Source organism: Cardiocondyla obscurior, linkage group LG04 (assembly GCF_019399895.1).
Source record: "Cardiocondyla obscurior isolate alpha-2009 linkage group LG04, Cobs3.1, whole genome shotgun sequence".
Taxonomy (NCBI): domain Eukaryota; kingdom Metazoa; phylum Arthropoda; class Insecta; order Hymenoptera; family Formicidae; genus Cardiocondyla; species Cardiocondyla obscurior.
Window position 1 is genome coordinate 9,804,456 of NC_091867.1, and position 22,481 is coordinate 9,826,936.

Sequence of the window (22,481 nt, forward strand, 5' to 3'; positions counted from 1 at the left end):
TATTATTAAATAAATGTAAAAAAAATTTTATATATATATACGTACAGCTTTTTGAAGACGGTCTATTAAACTTGTTATTTTACTTGCAGATATATATCAGTTTTGAAAATCTGCTGCAAGCATTGTGCACTTTTCAAAATCACAAGTAATAGATCAAGATCTATCTAGAACTGCTCGACGCGAATTTTAAATGACTATATGTCTCGCTATTGCCTTTTCCAGCGTGCGCTCGTAATTTAAGCGACAATGTATCTCTCCAAGAGTGAGCTGTCAAATGTATTTCCATTCCTATTATTAGGTCCTTACGTTATTCTTACGACACGTATAGTTATCTGAAGTGCCTGTCGCCTACAGAAACATGCAATCTTGCCATCAAGCGGCCAATACAACGGGAGGAAGTCAAGAGCTTCACGGAACGTATTTGAAATATTGATTTATTTATAACATATGCGCGAGAAAAAAAAAAGACTTCCGGAGGAGAACTTCGAAGTTCCAACGCGACATCGCGATAACAACTTCTTCGTCAAGTATGGTACACGGTAAGGACTACTACTACTACGACGTATGTAAGTGGTATCTGACGATAGTCGGTCAGTGGCCTTATCAGAAGTTGAAAGAAAGGCAGATTTTTTTAACATTAATGACATTACTCGCGATTACCTCACTCATTCCACAGGTAACGTTAATTATCGCTTAATCTTTTTTTCTCTTTCTTATTTTTTTATTATTATTTAAGAAAAGAAACAAAGAATTAAATTTAAAATTCTACTTTATGTTTAAAGTGTTATTAATTTTAAAAGTAATTTTTTTTTATTCCTTACGGAAATGCATTTTTAGGGGGCAAGATTTGGCATATGCGAAAGCGCGCAATGTATCTACGAAACTCTGCCTCCGTACATGTTGGGACTGATACTTCTAGTGAAAATTTATACCTATCAGTTCAACAGCCGGAAAGTACGTTTTATTATAATTCTCAGCCAGAGATCTACCCCTTGTTAGCACGATCTTGGAATCTGTCCGCACGACGTTACTCCCGAGAGTTGTCGCATCCGAAATATCGACCGTGTCGCTAATTTTCTAGATTAAAGATCTCACTGATCGCTTGTTCGTAGACTGGGATATGCTCGAGACCAAGGAGGAGCACGACATTATGAGAAAATATGCTGAGAAAGGCAGATGGCACGCGCTGATGTACGGCTGTGAGTGCTTCATTGTCTTAGCCGCGAATTAGGAAAATTAATTTTCTCTATCATTAATTTATATTCATTAAAACGAGCCGTGCACACGCTTCGCGTGCGCTATTTTTTTTTCGATAGGTCCCAATTCGTGCGCGTAATTATAATTAATTCTTAATTAAGAAATAATACAGCGCTCGTCTTTTTTTGTTACAGTGATTATTTACATGTCTACCATCATATTTGCAATAACTTCCCTCGTGCCACGTATCTTAGACGTAATATTTCCGTTGAATACTTCCCGTCCTCTAATACTCCCATATCCGGCGTACTATTTCGTTGACGAAAACGAATATTTCTACTATATATTTTTCCACATGCTAATTGCCTGCAGCATATGTATGACCGGGATGATCGCGCACGACACTATGTTTTTCGTTTACGTCGAGCACATATGCGGACTTTTCGCCATCGTTGGGTAATACTTCGTATCAATAACGAGATCGCGAATTAAAATTAAAAAAAAAAAAAGATTAATAAATAAATTAATTAATAAAATTAAAGCTCTGTAATAACGTATTTTGTAATTACTTGCAGATTTAGATTTGAGCATGTGTCACACAAATGTAAGATCATAAAAAAGAATGCGATTAATTATTCGAGTGCCGTTCACAAGAATATCGTGATTTCGGTTTCCGCTCATCATAAGGCTTTGCAGTGAGTACGACGATCGTATTATAAGTTCCTTTCGTTAATTTCGAATTAAATTTAATAAAGTATCTCTGATAAATCGCGTTAAGCTGCGATACGCTACGATTTTATTTTTATTTAGATCTTTAGCGGTGATTGTTATCTCTTTATCGTAGATTCGCTCAGTTTCTGGAGAACACCTTCACGATATCGTTCGCTATACAACTTTTGTTCGTTACGATCGGCTTGAGTATCACCTTAGTACAAGTGAGTGATTTATAAACGGGCAAGTAGCAACAGGTCTTTACGTATAACGAAATAAAGGAGTTAAAAATAACATTTATGTCGATTTTAAGCTCTCGATACAGCTGCACGACTTGGCCGAAGCGTCGAGATACGTTCTCTTCATCATCGGCCAGCTGTTTCATCTGTTCTGCTTTAGCTTCCAGGGTCAAAGGGTGATCGATCATAGTATAGAAACTCGTGACAAGATGTAAGAAACTGTATCAAGCTAGGGGATAAATTATATCTACATTAACCGATATAAATTCTGGCATTGATTAAAGATACAAAGAATTAATAATGTTTAACTCTTTTTTTTTGCAATCGTTATTTATCTATTTTTTCTTTTTTTTAAAATAGATATCATGGCTTGTGGTACACTGTACCGGCAAAAGAACAAAGACTGCTCATGTTCGTGATAAGGAGAAGCATCGAGGCTAGTTTTTTGACCGCCGGCAAGATATATATATTTTCTCTAGAAAACTTTACGACGGTAAAGCGTGATTAACACGACGATCGTTATAAAAATATTAATTTAAGAAATAACAAAAAAAAAAAAAAAATATGTCTACGAAATTTACTCTCTTTATTATTATTTATTCAGGTTGTGCAAAGTTCGGTGTCGTATTTCACCCTGTTATCGTCGTTCGACGTGTCATAATCGTTATCTACGAACATGCACTAATTACGCCCAGCGTGTAGTAAAACATTCCTGAAAATGTCATAAGAGTATAATACTGCAAATAATACGTCGAGCAGAATTATATATATATTTGCTACGTAATTAAGGGAAGTTAATAAAATTTTATTTTATTATCGATGTTGTTGAACAGTGTTAATTGAGTTAAAAAAAAAGAAAAAAAAAAACAGAAATCCCTGTTTAATCTTTCTCTCAGATTTCAAGCACACGTATCTAGTTTTAAATCACGTTATCTGGTCCTGGACAAACTTCTTTGATCGTTTAATATAATTAGCAGTCTACGCGGTACTTCGTTCGTTTGAAATTACATCCGATCGGAGTGGAGCTTTAACGAGACGATGCTTTTTTTCCGAAGGTTCTGCAAACCTCGCTGTCGTACTTCACGGTACTCGCAGCTGTTTAATATCATTATCTTATTGTTCATCCGATGACACACTCAATAGCAGAGAGAGAGAAAGAGAGACACTTTGTGTCTTTAGTATTATAATAATTATTAATTTTTATTAATAGATCTATTATCTATTTATCTTTAATTTTTACTTTAATTTTTACTTTAAATTCTTTTACGATACGTAGTTCAGCACAGTCTTAATTTAAAAAAGAAAAAAAAAAAGAGGAAAAGAATCATAAAATATGTAGCGTCGCGACTAAAATATTTTCATCACGAAGACGACTTATGAATATTATATATCGAGAATGCCAGCCTTGTAGCATTATTAAACAGCTATTTTTCGACGTCATTTAGATACAAACGAGAGAAACGCTTTGTATTTCGCAACTAAATGTACGATGCACCTTGACAGAAGAGCTCCTTTTTCCTCGATCCGTTCCCATCGATGCTAAGGGAACTGAAGTAATTTTATTAATTATTACCCACCATGACGAGCAATTAAAAATCTTTCGCTTTCCCGATATGCCTTCCGAGCATCTCCTACGACTCGCTTGCGGGTTTGCGGAAGATGTGCTTATTTCGCCGCGCTATTTCATTCTAAGCGGTGCACCGTTTACCGGAAGAAAGAGAGCCGCTCGTCACTACGTTATAATCTTAACGTCACAGAATCAAATGTCACCTGTTCGCGTAAATTCCACGTGCCCGGCTATTGATTGACGTAGCACGCGGCGAAATATTTCACGCGAATGAAATATGCATGGCTTGCTCCGTCCCAAGGGGATGATACTTTAATTTGCATTTCGCGGCGGAGGGTGAACGATCCACCGCGCGAAAGTTCGGAATTAGTCGTCACCGCGCCGCGTTGTCGTCTTCTTTGAACACATGGAGAACCTGAGGCATTACTATGACGTCGTTTATAAAATAACCATGCTCACCGGAGCATGGCCGTATCTGAAACCGACAGCGAGAATACTTCGCGTCGGTCTGGTGACTTTAACTATAATTACTATATTTATTCCACAGGTAAATTAATGTGACGTCTGGAAAAAAAAGAAAAATAAAATAAAGGGATCTGTCGCGTGAATAACGTTGATTTCAGATAGCGTATCAATTCACGTGCAAATCAAATCTACAATGTACGTTCGAGTCTATGACTTCGTACTTGCTGACAATCGTGGCTCTCATAAAGGTGTACACGATTCAGTTGAATAATTACAAGGTACATTTCGCGACGGCGAATTTTAAATCCGAAGTCTAGTTCCGATTTGTTTAACTGGAGTTTGAAGAACGAAGTGTTACGATTCTTTTTAATAAAAATTTTAAATAAAAATTAATAAATTAAATTAAATATATTAATTAATTCTACGTGTTTTAAAAATCAGTAATCGATTAACTTTGGCAGATGAAGGATCTCACTCAGCACTTGGTCGTCGACTGGAAGACGGAGAAAACTCCCGAGCAGCTCAAAATCATGAAGCTGTACGCGAACACCAGCAGACAATTGTGTCTGATTTACGTGGGTGAGAAAAACCTCCGAGAGGGATGCCGCATCTTGTTCCCTTCTTAAAAGCTGGCCGTTTCTTTTATCGCAAACTGTGCATTGCAGCATACGTCTTGTCGGGCGTGATTATATTTTTCTCACTGCCGCTCGTGCCTTTTATACTCGACGTTATGTGGCCGCTGAACCAATCTCGGCCTGTGATATCTCCGTATCCGGGATACTACTTCGTCGACACCCGCGAGTACTTCTTTAAAATCTTCTGGCACTCGATAATCTCGTGGGAAATTATTTTCACGGCGGTGGTCGCCCACGACTGTCTGTTGATGACTTACGTCGAGCACATTTGCAGCATGTTCACCATGGTCGGGTAAGAAAATGCTCATCAGCCGCGCACTGTAATTTATTTCTTCTATCAAGCTTGATATTGTATAAAACATTTGAGTAAGTAAAATCAACGTTTTAATTTATATATTATTAATAAATTAAAATAATATAATTAATAGATTTAATATTTAGTTTCTCGCACCGAGTTTATTAATTAAAATCCGAAATAACTTTGCAATTTATTTAAAATTGTGAGAGTCAAGACAGAGAGAGAGAAAAAAAAAATTTTTTTTACAGACTGGATTACGAAAGTCTTTTTTCTAATTGTGATAAAGCAATGGAGATCACAAATAACTATAAGGAAATTTGCCGCAAAAAAGTCGTGCTCCTCGTGCACGCACATAAGGAGGCTTTGAGGTGAGTAACATTTAAAATTAATTTCCCTTTTTTATTTTCTTATTTTAGTTTAAAAAAGCTGCGTCAGATCGAATCGTTGTGGTCATTTCTATGCAGCGCAGATTGCTTTTCTCCCTTGAGTCACTTCGTGCTGCGAGCAAACGTTAAATTATTTCTTATTATTTTTCTGAATTGTATAATTACTATTTTTTTTCAATAGAAAAGCAAAGAAAATTGCAAGAACTGTAATATTTTATTTTATTTTATATTTACTTGATCTCTAGACTTGTAGAACTTCTCGAGAATACCTTTTCCATCCCTTTCGCTATTCAAATGTTGCTAGCGATTATAGGAATGAGTGTTACTCTGCTGCAAGTACGTATTCGTGATAAAAGAAAAAAAAAACCCTTTTTCATGTATAAATCATTGGAAGATTCTTTTTCTTTTTTTTTTTTTTCAAAGATCACGCAGCAAAACGACATTATTAAATCATGCAGATACACTCTGTACGTCGTTGGACAACTGATCCACTTATTTTGGTTCAGTTTCGAAGGGCAGAAACTAATAGATCATAGTCTTCAGATGAGCGATAAAATGTGAGTTACCTGAAAAAAAAAATATAAATTAGAAAAAAAAAGATCTCGAACTTTACGTAACTTTACGCATTACAATTGTTTCCCAAAACGTGGCAGATACAATAGCTCCTGGTACGAAGTGTCGGCGAGTTCGCAGAAGCTGATAATACTGGTGATGATGAGGAGTACGCGGCCGAGTGTCTTGAGCGCCGGCAAGATCTTTATTTTCTCTCTAGAGAGCTTCACCACGGTAAGACCCCTAGAAATTACCGAGTGCACTTTCTACCGAGATTCTCTAATGAGACTACGCTTTTCTTCCGTACGTAGGCCTTGCAAACCTCGATGTCGTACTTCACGGTCCTCGCAACCGTTTAGCGTCTCTTGCCTCTGGATCCGACGACATTTCGCGGCACTCATCGAAAGAGCCGGTCCTACGTGTCTCAATGCTATAACTATCATACACCTCCGCTAGCCGTTTCCCCATCATTCACTTTTTCAAAGCATGTACATTTCTGTCGATTGTAGACTTTTTTTTATTTAAGGACAACGTGCGAAAAAAGAAAAAAAAAATTAATGCGATAAAAAAAGTATCTCCGTGAATTTTCGTCCTTACTTTTGCGCGTGAGAAATTTAAAAGGGAATAAGAAAACACGTCACAAATTTTTCTCCTGAATATTTTCACGAGAAGACGAAGACGTGGATGCATGTCGGGCAATATTTTTTTTCCCAACGATGCGCGGAGCAAGATTCGAGCAATAGACGTAGACGTATCCTTGCGACTAAGTACGCGCCTCGTCGGAAGAGTTTTCGCTCGCGATCGATGCGCGTGTCACGCGAAAGAAAGTAGTCTTCTACGTTGACAAGCCACTTCTCGTCTACGTTTTACGAGACGTGACACACGAGATAGCGGCGCGAAACGGCCTGACGTACGTGGCACTTAGCCGACGTTACGCCTGCTGAAATATTAATTTATTCCGCATGACGAAAATGAAACGAGAAGTAATAGTAGTCTGCGTGCCATCGGGAGCGAAACACTGCCACGGGGAATTATGGAGCCCACATGGAAGTATTATTATAACATTCCGAAGAGGATGCTGTCGATCATCGGCCAGTGGCCGTATCAGAAGGAAAGGCGAATGAAGCGTTTTCGCCTGAGCCTGGTCACGGCGTTTATTTTCTCGATGGCTATTCCACAGGTTCTTTTGAACTATTACCCGCTCGCTATATGTTGGTTTTAGAGCACAAAAAGAAAAAAAAAATTTTTTTTTTCTTTACTAAACTCACTAAACTATTAATTAACACAGCACTATAATTTACGTCTATTTAATTCGCTTCAGACCAGATAGTCTCGCAGAGTGGAATTCCATTCGCCGGAACTAGCCGGTAACTGAAAATTATTTAAGAGCTCTATTAACGATAATTTTTAGTGGATCTACAACTTTCGGTGCCCAAGCATGCGGTGCTTTCTACAAAACTTACCGTCGTGCATGTTCCCGGCCATGGCAATTTTGAAGTTGTACACGTGCAAATTGGTCATCAGCAAAGTACGCCAATACCGAAAGTTTCGTTATAATCGAGCAAAGTAAAAGGGCATGTTTAATAAATTTTTTATCCGCGACTTAATACGATCTTGTGATCCTCGACTAAGGACTCGGTAAGGTCTAACAATCGCCGAGTGTTTCTAGATTAAACGTCTCACAGATTACCTGCAGGACGATTGGAAGGAGATAAAGAATCCGGAGGAGTGCGAGATCGTAAGAAAATACGCTTTAACCGCGAGATTGCATAATTTGACATACTGCAGTAAGGACAAATCACTCGAGATTCTTATTAATTTTTTTTTTTAATAAACTACGCATTATTGTCTCGTTTTGTCGCAGTATTCTTCGTCACAACGACCAATATCTTTGCGATGACAAGCCTGATACCTCAAATGCTGAACCTCATATCACCCCTCAACGAATCACGGCCTTTGATAATGGCCACGGAAGTATATTTTTTCGTGAACAGCGAAGACTATTACTTCTACATTTTATTCCACACGATCCTGTCCGCGAACGTAATGTTAACCATAATTTTCGCACATGACTGCACGTTCATGGCTTACACTGAGCACGTTTGCGGCCTCTTCGCAGTGGTAGGGTAAGGAAAAACTTGTAGAAAACTATCTCTCTAACGCTCTATTAATTAATCGCGATTAATTGGGGATACGGAACTGAATACTCGCAGATTTCGTTTCGAGAATCTATCGCGTAACGATAGTAACGATGCAACGAGCCCAGAAGACTGTAAAGCGTACAATCAAATGATCGGAGTCTCCGTTCACATACACTGTCGAGCTTTACAGTAAATATTCAAGATTGCACTGAATAAAAAGAAAATAAAAATATAAAATAATAAAAGAAATTAATTAATTGATTCGCCCGTAGATTCGCGGAGCTCCTCGAGGAAACCTTCTGCGTTACTTTCGCTGCACAAATGTTAGTAATCGTTTTGACTTTGAGCATCACTTTACTGCAAGTAAATATCTGTTTCTCACATTTATCACATTTCAAAAGTAACATAAGAAAAAAAAATCAAATTTTAATTGTCACGTTTAAGATGGCCCTGCAGCTCGATGATATTATTGCGATAATGAAGTGCATACTGTATGTCATTGCCCAGATACTGCACGTGTTCATTTACAGTCTGCAAGGCCAGAAGCTGATCGACCACAGCCTCCACATTCGCGACAAAATGTAAGACCGATGTGGGCCGAGGTTCGCAAAATAAAAAAAAATAAAAAAAATTGACAAACGCAGAATTGTTACAGATATAAATCCAGGTGGTACGATATACCTGTGAGGTCGCAGAAGTTGCTCTTGCATGTGATGCAAAAGAGCCTGCAGCCCAGCTACCTAAGCGCCGGCAAGATCTACGTCTTCTCTTTGAAGAGCTTTACCACGGTAAATATTTTAACGTGTCCCTTTGAAGCTCGTTAAAAAAAAATGTGGCCGTTCTTGTTTAAAAGGTCCTGCAGTCTTCAGTGTCTTACTTTACGGTACTTGCGTCCTTCCAGTGATCCTGCAACCGACATACGATTCAAATAGTATCTCTGTACAGCTTCAACTACGCTATAGTAATAGAGATTGCGCAGCAAAGTTAATATTCTCGTTTAACGGATTAATAAACTAGTTATCTACACTATTAACATGTTGTTAAACTAAATTTTACATTATTCCGCAGGCGAAGTCACATGCGGAGGTGGAAGATGAAGAAGTAGGTGAAGAGCCGCATTTAGAATTTAATTTAAGTACTAAAGTTTGATTTTTAAAGTTTGATTTTAAATGTGATAATAATTTTAGTAATCGACTAGGTTTATTTGCATCTAGAATATATAATACATAGTAACGTCGTTAGCACGAGTTGCAAAAACAGGTGAATTTAAATTGTTATCAACTGATAAAGTTCGACTTAATGTCAAGCAAAAATCACGCGTTATTGATAGGTGACGAGCGTGTCGCTACACCCGAGACGGTAGTACTACTTGTCAGTAAATTTCATGTTATCGTTATAAAAATTAAAATCGTCAACGTTAAAGCTCGAATAGAAAGAATAATCTTACATACTTTAAGCATTTAATTTAATAACTCACTTATCGTATTAATAAAATCTTTTCGCGCCGGGGCAACAGTTTTACCGCAAAAAAAAAAATATTAACTTCCTTCAGGTATTTTGCACCGATCGAAAAGAAACGTCGCAGCGTTTTCGACGCGTGCCCTTCGCACAGAAATTTGGGAGCAATCGTTGCTTTACATATCATATATGAAAAATGTGTAACGAGAAAAAAAAAAGCTCGAGTTACATAAGTTTCAACAATAATCCTGGCTTTCATTTTGGTGACTCGTAACGTTGCCGAGACCGTAAGTCTTACGATCTAGTGGGATATGTAGGTGGATATATGCATGCACAGACTCGCGCTGCACGCAGGATAAAATACCTGTCGCGTATTTGTTGCACATCGAGCGGTGCATTTAGCTTAATTTTCGTGAAAATCGTATCTCTTCGACTTGTCAAAGGAAAGTCCGACTTCGCCGCCTAATACAATATAACAGATCGAACACTCAGGCTTTTTAAAAGCACGTCGCGCTTTCGAGTACTAAGAAAATGCTTTTTGCACGAAGCCTCCCACCACTCAAATGTACGCACGCTGAATATACGAAACAATAAAGAGAGACGGTCTCCTCCTTAGCTCTTTTCGAGGATAAAAACGGTACCTATCGCTCTCGAGTATACCGTTTATACTTCGGCGTTTGTATAATGCCCTTACCACATGATCTCTCTTTTGTTTCTCTACAATTATTGTAATAGTATTGTCTGCTTTTCGACTGCATCCGTTTCTTACGCTAACGCTTAGGCGATCGTACGATCGTGATAAGTGACGTTAGAAAAGATCGTGACGATCTGGCTTGGATACGTTGTCTTCACGTTGCGGTCGCATGAATGTATATAACTGTCAGTGGCATCTATATACACATCGTGAACGTTACGTCCGATATTTGCTAATTAATCGTGGTGTACATGGTATCTTTTATATATTATGCATTATTGCGTGGTACGCAGTACATGATATCCGCATGTATATATGTATATAGATATATTTCTACTCTATATATGTATATATACCTTTGTATATTTATATATAACTCTGGGTACAAATAATGCTTACAAAAATATTAATTTGGGAAGGCAAACTTTCAATTATAAGTCCGTTAGTCTCGAAATACTCACGAATGTAACAATAACAATGGCCGATTTTATCTACAATACCAAAATCATAGGGAAACAGCCGTCCGCGTATCTTTAACGCAACACAAGTCTCCGCGTGCTAAATTCGCCTTCCCGCCCTTCTCAGAATGCAGCCGCCCTAAAACCTCCAATTAATCGTTAATTCTCGTAGATATTTTGAAACCCCCCTTCGATGTTGTATTCTCTCATTTTTTTTTCTTTTTCTTTCTTTTTTTTTCTTTTTTTTCCTGTTTTTGACACCCTCCTGGATCAAGCCGGCAGCTGCCAGGAACAGCGGTAACAATAAGTTACTAATTGTTATCGTACACTACTTACAAACTTTACTTACAAACTCGCGTATCCTAGCGTACTATCTCGCTAAATCTTTTGGTAAATCCGACGCCAAAAAGGGCTCTGATGCGATCAGTGATTACTGCTGGCGTTTTTATAAATATTAGTTACATGCGGAAACATCACATTGTAACAGAAAAATGATCGATTAATATTGAAGAGAATTATACGGAACAAGTACGCGAATGAGATATCGATATCTCAGGCGTTGCCGACCCACCGACGTAATTCTGATCGCATGAGAACTCCACGCCGCAAACACTGACATAGTTATCCTAATATTATTAATTATCATCGTCGTTAGACCCAAAAAGGAAGACTTGTGACATTTTCACTTCCCACTGTAGACGCTCAACCCTTTCGTCTCTTAAATTATTCATCGCTCGGGACACGATAAGAGTAAAAACTATTTGCACGAAGTCTTCTAATCACGTTCACTGAACTCGGCGAAAGCACTTCCGTGTAACGCGGTTGCGTGAATATAATTAGAAGTCTCACTTCGTTGTGTTGTATGAAATTACAAATCGCGCACTGTTTCAAACGACATTAACAACGTCGTATATCGCTAGAATTTAAAATTCAGAATATTATCAGTAATTCTTTAAATACAAATTTTTATAAGATTTCAGAGAGAGCAATAAAAATTTTTGCGACGTCGCTTCAATAAGAGTTCGTTCCGGAAATATGACTGGATTGTCAGAGGTGACCGGGTTGAACGTTAAAAAATTCGGTGCCTATCTTAACGATTCTGTCTAGTGCTTTGGTGAAAGCTATCATGGGCCCTGATGCGCCGTGCGGCGTCCAAGTCCTGGACCATCGGCCTTCCTCACAATCTCTCGACGTAGTTCCCCGGGAAGGTGCCGAAGTAACCGGTCCTCTGGCTGGAGCCGACGTACCACCCGTCGTCGCACTTCTCCATTACGTACACCGTGTCGTGTTCCTTCAACTCCAGCTCGTCGTCGTTTTGCGGTTTGTAATTATACAGCGCTCGATACCTGTACAAATGTGCTCGTAAGTTCGTGGAAACTAATGTATGAATTTCGAAATCAAATTAGGGAAATTACTTACGGAATCGGTTCCGAGTGCGTGTCAATATGCAGAGTTTCGCTGAGTTGCGTAATGTGCAGCTTACTTCCTCCCATGCGTGGCTGAAAAAAAGCGCAAGGTGAGGTTTAGATGTATATATTACCGGTTAAAACGTTTTCGCTTTATTAGAACTGTCTCCTTCGACGAAAGCGGCCATTACCCGGCGGTATAATGAAACGTTACGAGGAGGATTCAATCACGCCGCGAAGTAATTATGCCACGACACGAGATCGCGCGATAGTTACCAGTGAATTATAATGGGGCTGGGTTGTGTTGATATTGACCGGGATGGACGGCACGTAATGATGGGGTCCCATGCTCATTTTCCCTCCGGACGAGCCGTTCGCTAAGAGACTGTGCGCCGCCGGAGACGCGACCGGTTTGTTCTGAATCGGAGTCTCTGAAACAGAAACGCGAGTTCCGTGAAAATTTCGCTCGATTTAACGATACCGTCTGATTTACGATTTTCTTCCAGTTCAATTATTCTTAATGAAGTTACCTGATCGATGTCCGGGCTCGTTGATCACCTCGACGTAGGAAATCGGAAAGATCCCTTTTCTGTTTCCTATACGTCCTTCGTACCAATTCTCATCGACTCTCCTCGTCAGAACGACCAGTTCGCCTGCGGAAAACCATCGTAAAACCGATAAGTAATTTGCGTCTTTTTTTTTTCTTTTATTTTTTTCTTTGCTCGCAAATTGAGTTCACGGAACTTATATTCGCGGTCTCACCTTTTGCCAGAGACAATTCGAGATTGGTCTGAGCGACAAAGTTAAACTTGGCCCGCGCCTGTCCCTCGTGGGCCTTCTTCGGGGTCGTTCGCATCGTACCGTCGTACGGTAGAATCTGCGTCGAGGATTATACACAGTTAGAACTTGGAAAGGGTCGTTGTTGGACGTACGAATGTTCTCACTCTAACGACTTAAGGTCTGAAATCTGACTTGGCGATTACCTCGACGTAGTTGGAAGGAAACAGTCCAATCATCGCGTTAAACTCGCCCTCGTACCAGTTCTTGTCCACCTGCCGGCGAACGAATATGAGGTCGCCGCGACGGAAAGTCAATTCCCGGGACGACTGGCCGACGAAATTGTATAGCGCCCTCGCCACCAAACGCGGCTCCGGCGTTTGATCCTGGGATCGACTCCGCTGGCTCAAATCGTCCACGAAGTCATCGTAGCGGTTCAGAGGTATGGGCGACTTCTGCGACGGTCTGAAAATTGTTCGAGCGTTATCGAGGAAGGGCGGAAACGGCTTCTTTCAAGCGCGGCGAGTCAGGAATTGTCTTTCTGTTTGCCTCGAGCAAACGTCGATTCTACTCGGCATCGCGACGATTATCGAGCTTGCGGTCGGAATGCGCCGCGCGAAGGAGAATGTAGATTTATTCTTCTCGATATTCCCCGGTTCGCTCTCCCGGGAAAATTTGCGACAGATCCGGCAGATATATTTTAAAGTCAAATACTTGGACGATCCACGGGATTAAAACCGAGTTTCGAAACGGAACACCTTTCCTCGACGCGGGACTTTCTACCTTCCCCGATCTCGAGGAGATCCAGTCTTTTCTCCTCTCAAACGTCATTGTGAACCTCGCTCAAGTTCTTCTATCAACGCGTGATTCGCCTACGCTTTCATTGTGACGCCCGCGTGAAAACAGCTCGCGATGCGTTACGCAACGGCCGGTTGAATAGCAGGAAGCGTTTAGCCGACGAGTACAACGGGGCTGAAAAGATGCGTCTGCCTTTCGCCTAGCTGTGGACCAGCTCGAAATTATAACTTTAAACGCTACCGCGGACAGACAGTGGCCGGAGCACGGATGAATTAAATAACACTTTAATCGTACAATTTATGAATGATTCACGACCGCGACTGCGGTGGCTCTCTCGGCGATTTGTTAACGCGAAGTGAACGAGAATGAAAGATAAGAGTTCGTACTTACATAAAATTGTCCGTGTGCCTGCGGGAGTCGATGTCGTGCAGCTCCTGGAGGTACTTTCGACGTCGCTCTTCCTGGTAGACGCGCCGCATGTTCTCTGCGCTGCGCCGTGCGAGCTCCTCCTCGCTCAGCGGCTCCTTCGCCTCTGTGCGCACCGGCGAGCGATAGTGAATCGTCACCTCACCCTCCACATAACGCCTCGGCGATTCTGCATCAAGCGAGACGCGTTTATCGTCACCGATCGACCCAATCCGCAAATCGGGGCCGGCGCTTCCGGCCGTCAGACTTTTCGGTATCCTACAAAGTGGCTATACGCTCTCAACGATCTCTATTCCAACTTTGATGTGAAATACGCACACGTGAATTCCCCGTAATTTTGGTTCCAATTAACTTGGAGCCTGATCCGACAGGCGCGACGCAAGACAGAAAGAGCGAAAGACAGAGAGACAGAGAGAGAGCGCGCTGTTAATTTCGGTTTAAATTGCTCGATTGACGGGCGGGCGTTTTACTGGGAGACGCGGTTGTGAAAACGCGCACCGTTTCGTCGGGTCGGTCGTCGAAATTATTTCGGCGTGCCCGCGCCGTTCGTTAGAAGCGACGGGCGTACGTTCGGATCGCCGGGCGCAGCTTTCAAAGGTGCGCGCGACAAATCGGTCAAGAGTGTCAAACGCGGCCGCGCGAGTCAGGTGTGAAATTAAATGATCGGAGATTACGTTCGCCGGTGGACGGGTATTCAGCGACATGTTTTCAACGATGTACTCCGGCGATGTACTTCGAGTTCTTTAACGCTTAATAACGCCCACGGGCACGGCAATTACAGCACGCGACGATTACGACCAGCCGGACGGCGTCGCGAATTGAATCTCATGAAAGGCGGCCGTTTTCAACCCACATCGAGGCCGCCGCTTGTTTATCTCATTTCGCTGGAACATATGCGGCTTCTTCGCGAAGAGGAGCGATACTTAGGCCGCGGTCGTCGACCGGCGGCGAAGGCAAAAATCGCGACACGGTGCCTGAGCATGATTTCATGTGGCGCTCGATTGCATTTGATTACGCGCACGTGACACGGCGGGATAAAGAAACCGCGTAGCACGGCGTGGCTCATTACGTCCGTACGTGAAATTATAACGGTTGACAAGTCGCAGGAAGCCGTTCCTCGTACTATGCCGATTATTATTTATTAACAGTTCAGGCACATAGCGACTAACGACCGCGTATCGGCGTCGCGTGACGCCCGTTTTCCGCCTTGCAGCAATCTTTTTTTTCCTTTTATTCGTTCTTTTTTTTTTTCTTATCTATCGCGCCGCGAAAACTTGGGAAGCCTCGGGATTTTCAATGCGGACGAGAGCTCTGTGCACGCACTTGCTGTGTTTCGCGCGCTGCGCGGTGTAACGATGGGAGTTTATCGCGATGCAGCGGCACACGAGGGGCTGCAATGCGTAGCTCGCGTGCTTTGGGCCGCGGCGAGACCGCGCTACTGATAAGGTGGCACGCGGCTGGTCAATTCGCGATAAAGCGCAACCGCGGTGACACGCAGGTCGACCAGAGATGCGTCACGAGCAACGAACGCATCTCGTTGGTCATAAATCTTTCGGTCTCCGCTGGTTCTCCAGGAACGTTCGGTCCGGACAAAATCGGGATGAATTCGAAATGCTGCATCTTCGTCCGCGAAAGAAGCATTGTAAAATAAAATGATAAAACAAACGCGACGAATAAAAATAATATTCTCAAAAAAAGTCTTTTACTTTTAATTTAATTTTTTAACTTTGTTTTATTAAAAAAGAATTCTTTTTTCCTTTTTCTTTTTATTTAAATCGCAAATTGGTAACTTTCGTTCTTTTCCCAGTGAAACTTTGCTCGATCTTCTCGCGATTTTGTCCGCTCGTTGATGCTCGTGTAAGCTAATTTCTTAGCGTGCGGCGCTAACTCATCAAAAATGCCGAAACGAGAAACTCATTTTGTATCTATCTAGTCTTCAGCAACACCTTTTCACCGCCCTCATTAAACGATACTCTCACGCGATCGATTCTTAGACTCTTTCTCTCCATCTCGTATTTATTCTGCGCCGAAACGATTTTTTTTAAATTATTTTTTCTTTTACGGTACCATATTATCCCTTATCTGATTCTCGCCTCGTATAATTTAATTCCACTTTACCGTTCTATTCTTGATTTTCAGTCTTCCGCGGATTGTGAGAAACTGGCATCTCGCCATTACAACAATTTTGTTACTTATCGACGTCAGTTATTTTTAAAGCACGCTGCGAATATAAGAGTTTCTTATTTTCCCAGACATTTTTATACACCGCGAATTGATTTAATCTCCGCGGATACGTTCGACTTGGTTTCCGTTATTTTTACGTCGATTTGATATCCCAGCTCGAAATAAAAGTCGCGGGAAGACCGCCGCTACCTAATTGATACCCCGGAGTCTACCTATTCCTATTTTCATCTCTTTTTATCCACCTCAATTATCGCGTCAGCGACACCAGCGGCAGCTAGACGTGCCGCGGCGATTCTAACGGGGCCGTGCGGCTATTTGCGCGCGGCAGGAAGAGCATTATTTCAGGAAAATTATGCGCATGTTTACTGACTGTACGGAATCGGTCCGTAGACCGTAGACGGAAGCGCGCTTCCGCCGGCGTGAGGCCCGCCGATCGAACTCGTTTGATCGAACAAAGGGCTGCTGGCTTGGTCACGGCGCCTGGCATCAGGGTCAGTCGGAAGTATCCCGATTGGGACGGGATCGTTCCCTCGATCGTTGACAAGCTGGGGCGACTGCAGCTCGTCCGGCGACACGTCGTTCCGAGATTTGCACGGTGGTCCAGACGATTTCCGGCGTCTTCTGCCGGAGTCCCGCTCGCGCCGATCGTTTCGCGGACTCTCGTCCTTCGAGATGGCATTATCCCTGACCCTTTCGTTCCCGACCGCCGGTCCTTCCCCGCGATCTTCACGCAGGATCGCCACGTCGACGCTGTAGTCGCTCAGGTATTTCCTTTCGTTCGCTTCTATGAGCTCGCACCGCTCGTTCACCGTGCTGAGGTCCAATGGAGGAGGAATCCTCGCCGCCTTGACCTCTCGCCGCGAGGTCAAGCGACTGGGCGAGGCCAGTCCGCCCGTCGTCGATTTCGTCGTCGTCGTCGATTGTCCGCGGTTGATCGAGCGTGTCTGATGAACCGTCTCCTCGCGCCGTCCCGATTGTTGTTCTCGACATTGCCGGTGACTCGATCTCACCGCGGAATGCTCGTGGCGATCCGTTGATCCAAGCGAGTCGAGTCCTTCGGGAACGTTGACCGCTCGAGGAACGCTGGCTGGAGTGTCGGGACACCGCTTCAGCGCCGCGAGATTCGGCAGAGATCTGCACTGGTCCCAGCAGCTTCCGTCTTCGCTTTCCGATGCGTTCGTCTCGTTGCCGCCGGTCGAGATCAAGTCCGATCGTCCGCGAATCATCGGAGAACGCGCCTGGCTTCGAAAGAGCCGGTCCTCACGATTTTTCCCATCGCTCCCGTTCGGCAGAGTCCAGCCTTCCTCTCGGCAATCGATCTTCGACGTTCCGCCGAAGATGTACTCCGGAAGGTTCCCATCACGCCACGCATCGAGATTAATCCCGTCCTCCCCGACGCGACACTGGCACGATTTATCCCGCGTTTCTCTCGCGTCGCGATATCGAGCCTGCCCGGCAATCGGCGAGCTCTCGTTACTCGCGTCGTCGGGTTTAACGGACTGTAAGTTCCTTACGTCGGCCCTTCTTATCTCGCTTCCGGGCAAGATGTTGACGAGCACTCGGCCGTCCCTACGAGTGCGCCCGCCGTTCCTGCGATTAATGACTCGGGATAAATTCCTGCCGGCGAACTCGGCTAACGTGTCCATCTCTTCGTCTTCCTCCTCCGGCGTGCGCGTCGCCTGCGCCCGGGACTTCCGGTCGTTTATACTGCTCACGGATGATTGATTGCTCTGGCTGGTGAGCGTCTCGGTGCTGCCGAAGCCGGCGCAGCGCTTGGGCGCCTCCTGGGTGCCGCCGCGATTCTGTTGCGTGCCGCCAGGCATGTCGGCGAAGAACTGCCGCCGCAGCAGCCGATTGTGCTCGAAGATCTCGTGAAGCCGTTCCCGGCTGTCGCTGAAATGCTCCTTCTCCAGTCCCTCGGGACGTCGCGTCGGCGGTGTGCGCGTCTTCTGGAAGCGATTCCCCGAGGTTGACTCGCGCGAGACGGACCCGGGGCACCTGCTCGGATCGCCGCAGTAATAGTCTCTGTAATCTTTGTAGAAGTACTCCCTCTCGAAATCCGTTCGCGGTTTCCAGCTCCATCGGGACTGCTCGTCCCTTTGCAAGGGCGAGCTGTTGTCGTCCTCAAAGCGGACCGTGCACGCGCGCTGCATCTCCGGCATCGAGGCGCGCTGATAAGCGTGCCTCTCGATCTTCGGGTCTCGCCGGGTCACCGCTGGCGAGCATCGACCCGGCCGGCGCAGCTTCACCAGATCGTCAATGTCGTTCGCCAGGCCGGTCCACTCCGCGCTGCGCTCCAAATCAGCGACGCGCGGTAACGTCATTCTATCCTCCGCTTTCTTAGCGCTTCTCATCGCGAAAATAAGAACCGACTCGTCACGAGAACTCTGAAAAAGTTCCCCGCGTAAAGACACGTCTGCCAGACTGTATAATTTTTTTTTCGCAAACCCTGTAGCTTCTCTTTCTATTTTCTTTTTTTTTTTCTTTTTTACTCAAGCCGCTTCACGCTTTACCGGCGAGCGGAAATCGCGGTCGAATCGAGCCGCGCGTTAATCTCCGACGAGCAGGATCGAGGACGATCTCTCGGCGCGCCGGATGTTGCTCAAAATCACGATCCCCGCGAAATTAATCGCGCGATTACGAATGGAAAGCGCAGCTGCATTAGGTAACCGCGAGGCGTAGGAACTCGATTTATTATTGTCGCCGGCCGATGACTGGCGGTAGGTTTTGTTCAACATCGGTGTCATGTACGACCCCTTTCGCGTCGGATTCGTGCATTAAGTGCCGTGTCGTCGTAACGGTGACTCGAGCGGATGTGCAACGCGAGCCGCAGACGTCAGCTATCGAGGCCGAAACGATGGTTTCGCCCGTATCTTAAGTATTTCACACGATTACGTCGGTACGCGTGATCCCGGCGACGATAATCCCGATAATACCCGTGTTTCCCATCTTGAGATAAGCGAGAGCAAACTTTCAATGAAAGTCCAACGCTACTCGTCCCGGTTTGTGAAACCTGGCGTTATTCCGGGCGACGTAATGACGTTGACTCATTAACCGCGGGCATCGTAATGTGTAATTAGCGCGAATGAACGTGGGTCTTCGCGGGAACTTTCGCGCGCTGTCACTGGATGGAAAAAGGGGGGAGAGAAGATGAAAAAACGTCGCAGAAAATACGCCGTTTAAGGTAAACGGAGGCGAGAAAATTCGCAGGCGATCGCGAGAAGTGTCTCTTTATTAAATCGGCCGTCGCCCCCCTCTCGCGAAGTCTTAAGTGCCTTAATGAAGTGCATTTGTTTGTTGTACCGGCGAACGGGAGCAAAATCATTCCCTGGAAAAGGTGCCACTTGCACTCTCATGGCTATTCTATTCAAATGAGACCTCCGCGATGTGGATCAATGGGTTCACCGGGAAAGACGGTCCTTTCTTTTCAACGGGGGAACGATTTCACTGACAAAGTGCCGCGTCGCGGCTCATTTCCACCTCGCCGTGCCGTTTAATCCTCCGTCTCGCGAAAGTTTCGAGATCGCCCTTATCGCGCGGAGCAACTGGAAATCGCCGGGCAATTAAATTCGACTTTAATTTTCAAGCCGAGCAGGCCGCCGAACTTTCGTGCGGCTAAACGCACCGAGGTTTTTAACAAGTCTGGCAAACGTGTCGTTCAAAGTCCATTCCCGCGGTCCGTCGTAACGAGGCGAACTTGCGTTCGAGACCCGAGCTGTATTAGGTGACCTCGCGCACACTCGCGCAGTCGATTCGCACACGCGAAAACTTCCGTCGAGCACCGCTCGCGCGTCCGCGGGACAGCACGTCGAGAAATTATCACGATTATCACGTGTCAATCACTCCGGAACTAATTTATTGGCAGGGAGGGGAGACGTCGAGTCTCGTTAAAATCACCTGGACCACCCGAACCGCCGCGCACTCGTAAGTTTCACCTGTTATCGATACCTGCGTTGCGCGACGCACGCGAAACGCGTCTGAGGAAGGCGCCGCGACGTTGGCACCGGTTATCGCGGCTCCCCTACTCCTCGAAAGAACGGTCCACCGGGCAGGAAGCCCCGCGGAGAACGTCTTCGGGTGGAGTGGGCTCGCGCGAAATTTCATACGAGACTAAGGTGCCGCGTATTTCGGGACGTCAGCGATTAAGCTCCCACGCCCGAGGAGAAGTTCAATCTTGAATCGTTCCTGCCGCCGCTCGGCCCTGCGTGACGCTCCCGCTCGGCGAGAAAGCGTCACTTCTTCGAGTCGCTATCCGCGAAGATAACCGCGTATCGCCATGCTAAAAAGCGTTCAAGGCCGCCGGACAAAAGCCGGCATTGTTAAGCCGATGTTCCGAGCGCCCGACGACGCTCCGTGAGCATCGCCGGCCGTAATAACCTCGCTGCTCCGCGCGCTAATCACTCTCCGGAGCGCGTTAATTATTCATGACACCGGTAGCGTGTTATTTCCACGGCCCGTATCGCTCCTCGCGGCTCGAGCACGTCGGTGGGGCCGCAGATTTCATCACCTGGCGCCGCTGAAACAACCCGTCGAACAGCAGGGAGACGCACGCGCCCGCATTAATCATCGCGATTAGATAAGAGCGAACGATCGGCAGGAGTGTCCGCGTTTGCGGCGATCGCTCGGCGTAACAACGTCGACAAACGAGAACGTGAAAATATGCGAAATCGGCGAAAACGAGCGTGCCGCCCAACTGCGAATATACTTAATTGCATATGCTAAGTGCGTTGCGCAACAATGACGGTCGAACTTTATCGCGCGATATTAACCGAAGTACGTGGACATCGGCGGCTCGGCCTTGGCGCTGCGTTCATCGTCGAAAATAATCGTGACCACCTACAGTACCAATTTTAGCGGTGCCGTGTAATATCGCGAACGTATGATCTAACGCCGCGCGATACGATCGAAGTCATTAGCATTAAATTTGCCGAGACTCCGCGCGTCTTCCGGTTTCGCGGCTGCGTTTCGTAACGATCAATTTTTTTTTATTCCTTTTAAGTAATAACTCTGCGGCCGCGATACCGCGACGGGAATCGTGCCGGTTGCAGATTGAAAAAGAGAAGGCAAAATTTCCACTTTTACTCCCGGTTAAACGCGGTTAAATAGACCGCGGCTCTTCGCGGGCTGAGCATCCATTGTGCTCCGCGGCATTCACGTGTAAATTGAATGTCAGTCGGTTCACTGTTATCTTTCCGTTAGGCAATTAGCATGCGAGGCCGATGTTTAGCGGGACCGCCGAATGCCCTGGCAAAACTGATGAGGCGGCCTAGGGCCTCGGACTCTGTGTCAGTTCTCGCGATATCGCCACAATTAACATCGAGACCTGTCCCGGGTTTGATTATCCTGGCTGGCGATAATACGTCGATCGGGTATCATCGACCGATCGTGTAACGAGCCAGAAACGCGATTTACTCTGTGACCAACTCGCCACGCGTTACCCCATCATTTTTTTTTTCTTATTCTTTTTTTTTTTTTTTTTTGCGACTCCGACTGCGATTACCTGTTTTCTCCGTTTTACGCAACATATTTTTTAAACTCCTCTATCAGCTCGTTATCTTCTTATCTGTCAACGTGCGCAATTAAATCGCCGTTTCACTTTTCAGCCGTCGTAACTGAAACATTCTACCGCGTGTATAAAAATAAAAATAAAAGAAAATCAAAATATTCTAATTAAGCGGTTGCACTTTTACGTTCTACCTTCCTACAAAAATGTCAAGATACAGATACGGTGCCATGCAACGATGCAATCGATGTTCCAAAATGCTGACTCCTCCGCGCATTCGCCGGGGAACACAAGCAAGCACGGCGTGAATCGACGTCGAATTTCCACCCGGGCTTTGACTACGCCGTGATTTCACCATATACGCGAGAGAGCATATTATTTTCAGCGCGTCTCGCGCCGGTGGCTCGGCTCGCTTCCAGACTGAATGAACGAAACGCGAATAAGCTTACATTGAATTTCAGCTTGGTGACAAAAGTCGAGGGCCAGTCCGTCGCTCTTCGGCATCCGGTAAGCGACGGTGGACAAACGACAAACTGCCGTCGACTTGCGCCGCTAAATGGAAAGCTCGTTAATGAGCGCTACCGTC

General features: G+C 44.8%; 4 protein-coding genes across 10 annotated transcripts in view; 3 read left to right on the forward strand and 1 right to left on the reverse strand.

Moving 5' to 3' along the window:
• Positions 1-275: 275 nt before the first annotated feature.
• On the forward strand, positions 276-2,929 carry LOC139102357 (odorant receptor 22c-like). The gene is made up of 9 exons (XM_070656224.1): positions 276-676; positions 838-954; positions 1,082-1,199; positions 1,392-1,653; positions 1,773-1,892; positions 2,042-2,132; positions 2,222-2,358; positions 2,508-2,640; positions 2,752-2,929. The coding sequence occupies exons 1-9, from the start codon at positions 530-532 to the stop codon at positions 2,806-2,808; spliced, it is 1,182 nt and encodes a 393-aa protein (XP_070512325.1). The 5' UTR covers positions 276-529; the 3' UTR covers positions 2,809-2,929.
• Positions 2,930-3,999: 1,070 nt separating this feature from the next.
• On the forward strand, positions 4,000-6,725 carry LOC139102209 (odorant receptor 4-like). Its single transcript, XM_070655942.1, has 6 exons — positions 4,000-4,758; positions 4,845-5,106; positions 5,711-5,834; positions 5,922-6,055; positions 6,152-6,284; positions 6,362-6,725. Exons 1-6 carry the CDS (start codon positions 4,641-4,643, stop codon positions 6,407-6,409), a joined length of 819 nt encoding a protein of 272 aa, XP_070512043.1. The 5' UTR covers positions 4,000-4,640; the 3' UTR covers positions 6,410-6,725.
• A 358-nt stretch (positions 6,726-7,083) lies between these two features.
• LOC139102210 (odorant receptor 13a-like) lies at positions 7,084-9,268 on the forward strand. Its single transcript, XM_070655943.1, has 9 exons — positions 7,084-7,230; positions 7,462-7,578; positions 7,720-7,837; positions 7,915-8,176; positions 8,264-8,380; positions 8,464-8,554; positions 8,636-8,772; positions 8,847-8,979; positions 9,045-9,268. The coding sequence occupies exons 1-9, from the start codon at positions 7,084-7,086 to the stop codon at positions 9,093-9,095; spliced, it is 1,173 nt and encodes a 390-aa protein (XP_070512044.1). The 3' UTR covers positions 9,096-9,268.
• Positions 9,269-9,372: 104 nt separating this feature from the next.
• Positions 9,373-22,481, reverse strand: part of LOC139102338 (uncharacterized) — a 69,661-nt gene continuing 56,552 nt past the window's right edge. For all 7 annotated transcript variants that reach the window (XM_070656176.1, XM_070656177.1, XM_070656178.1 and 4 more), the window contains 7 exons: positions 14,173-14,377; positions 13,191-13,449; positions 12,970-13,084; positions 12,738-12,860; positions 12,484-12,638; positions 12,221-12,300; positions 9,373-12,147 (listed from right to left, as the gene is read on the reverse strand). In XM_070656176.1, coding sequence (XP_070512277.1) covers positions 11,979-12,147; positions 12,221-12,300; positions 12,484-12,638; positions 12,738-12,860; positions 12,970-13,084; positions 13,191-13,449; positions 14,173-14,377 — 1,106 coding nt within the window. In that variant the 3' untranslated portion in view covers positions 9,373-11,978. The remainder of the gene's footprint in view (positions 12,148-12,220; positions 12,301-12,483; positions 12,639-12,737; positions 12,861-12,969; positions 13,085-13,190; positions 13,450-14,172; positions 14,378-22,481) is intronic.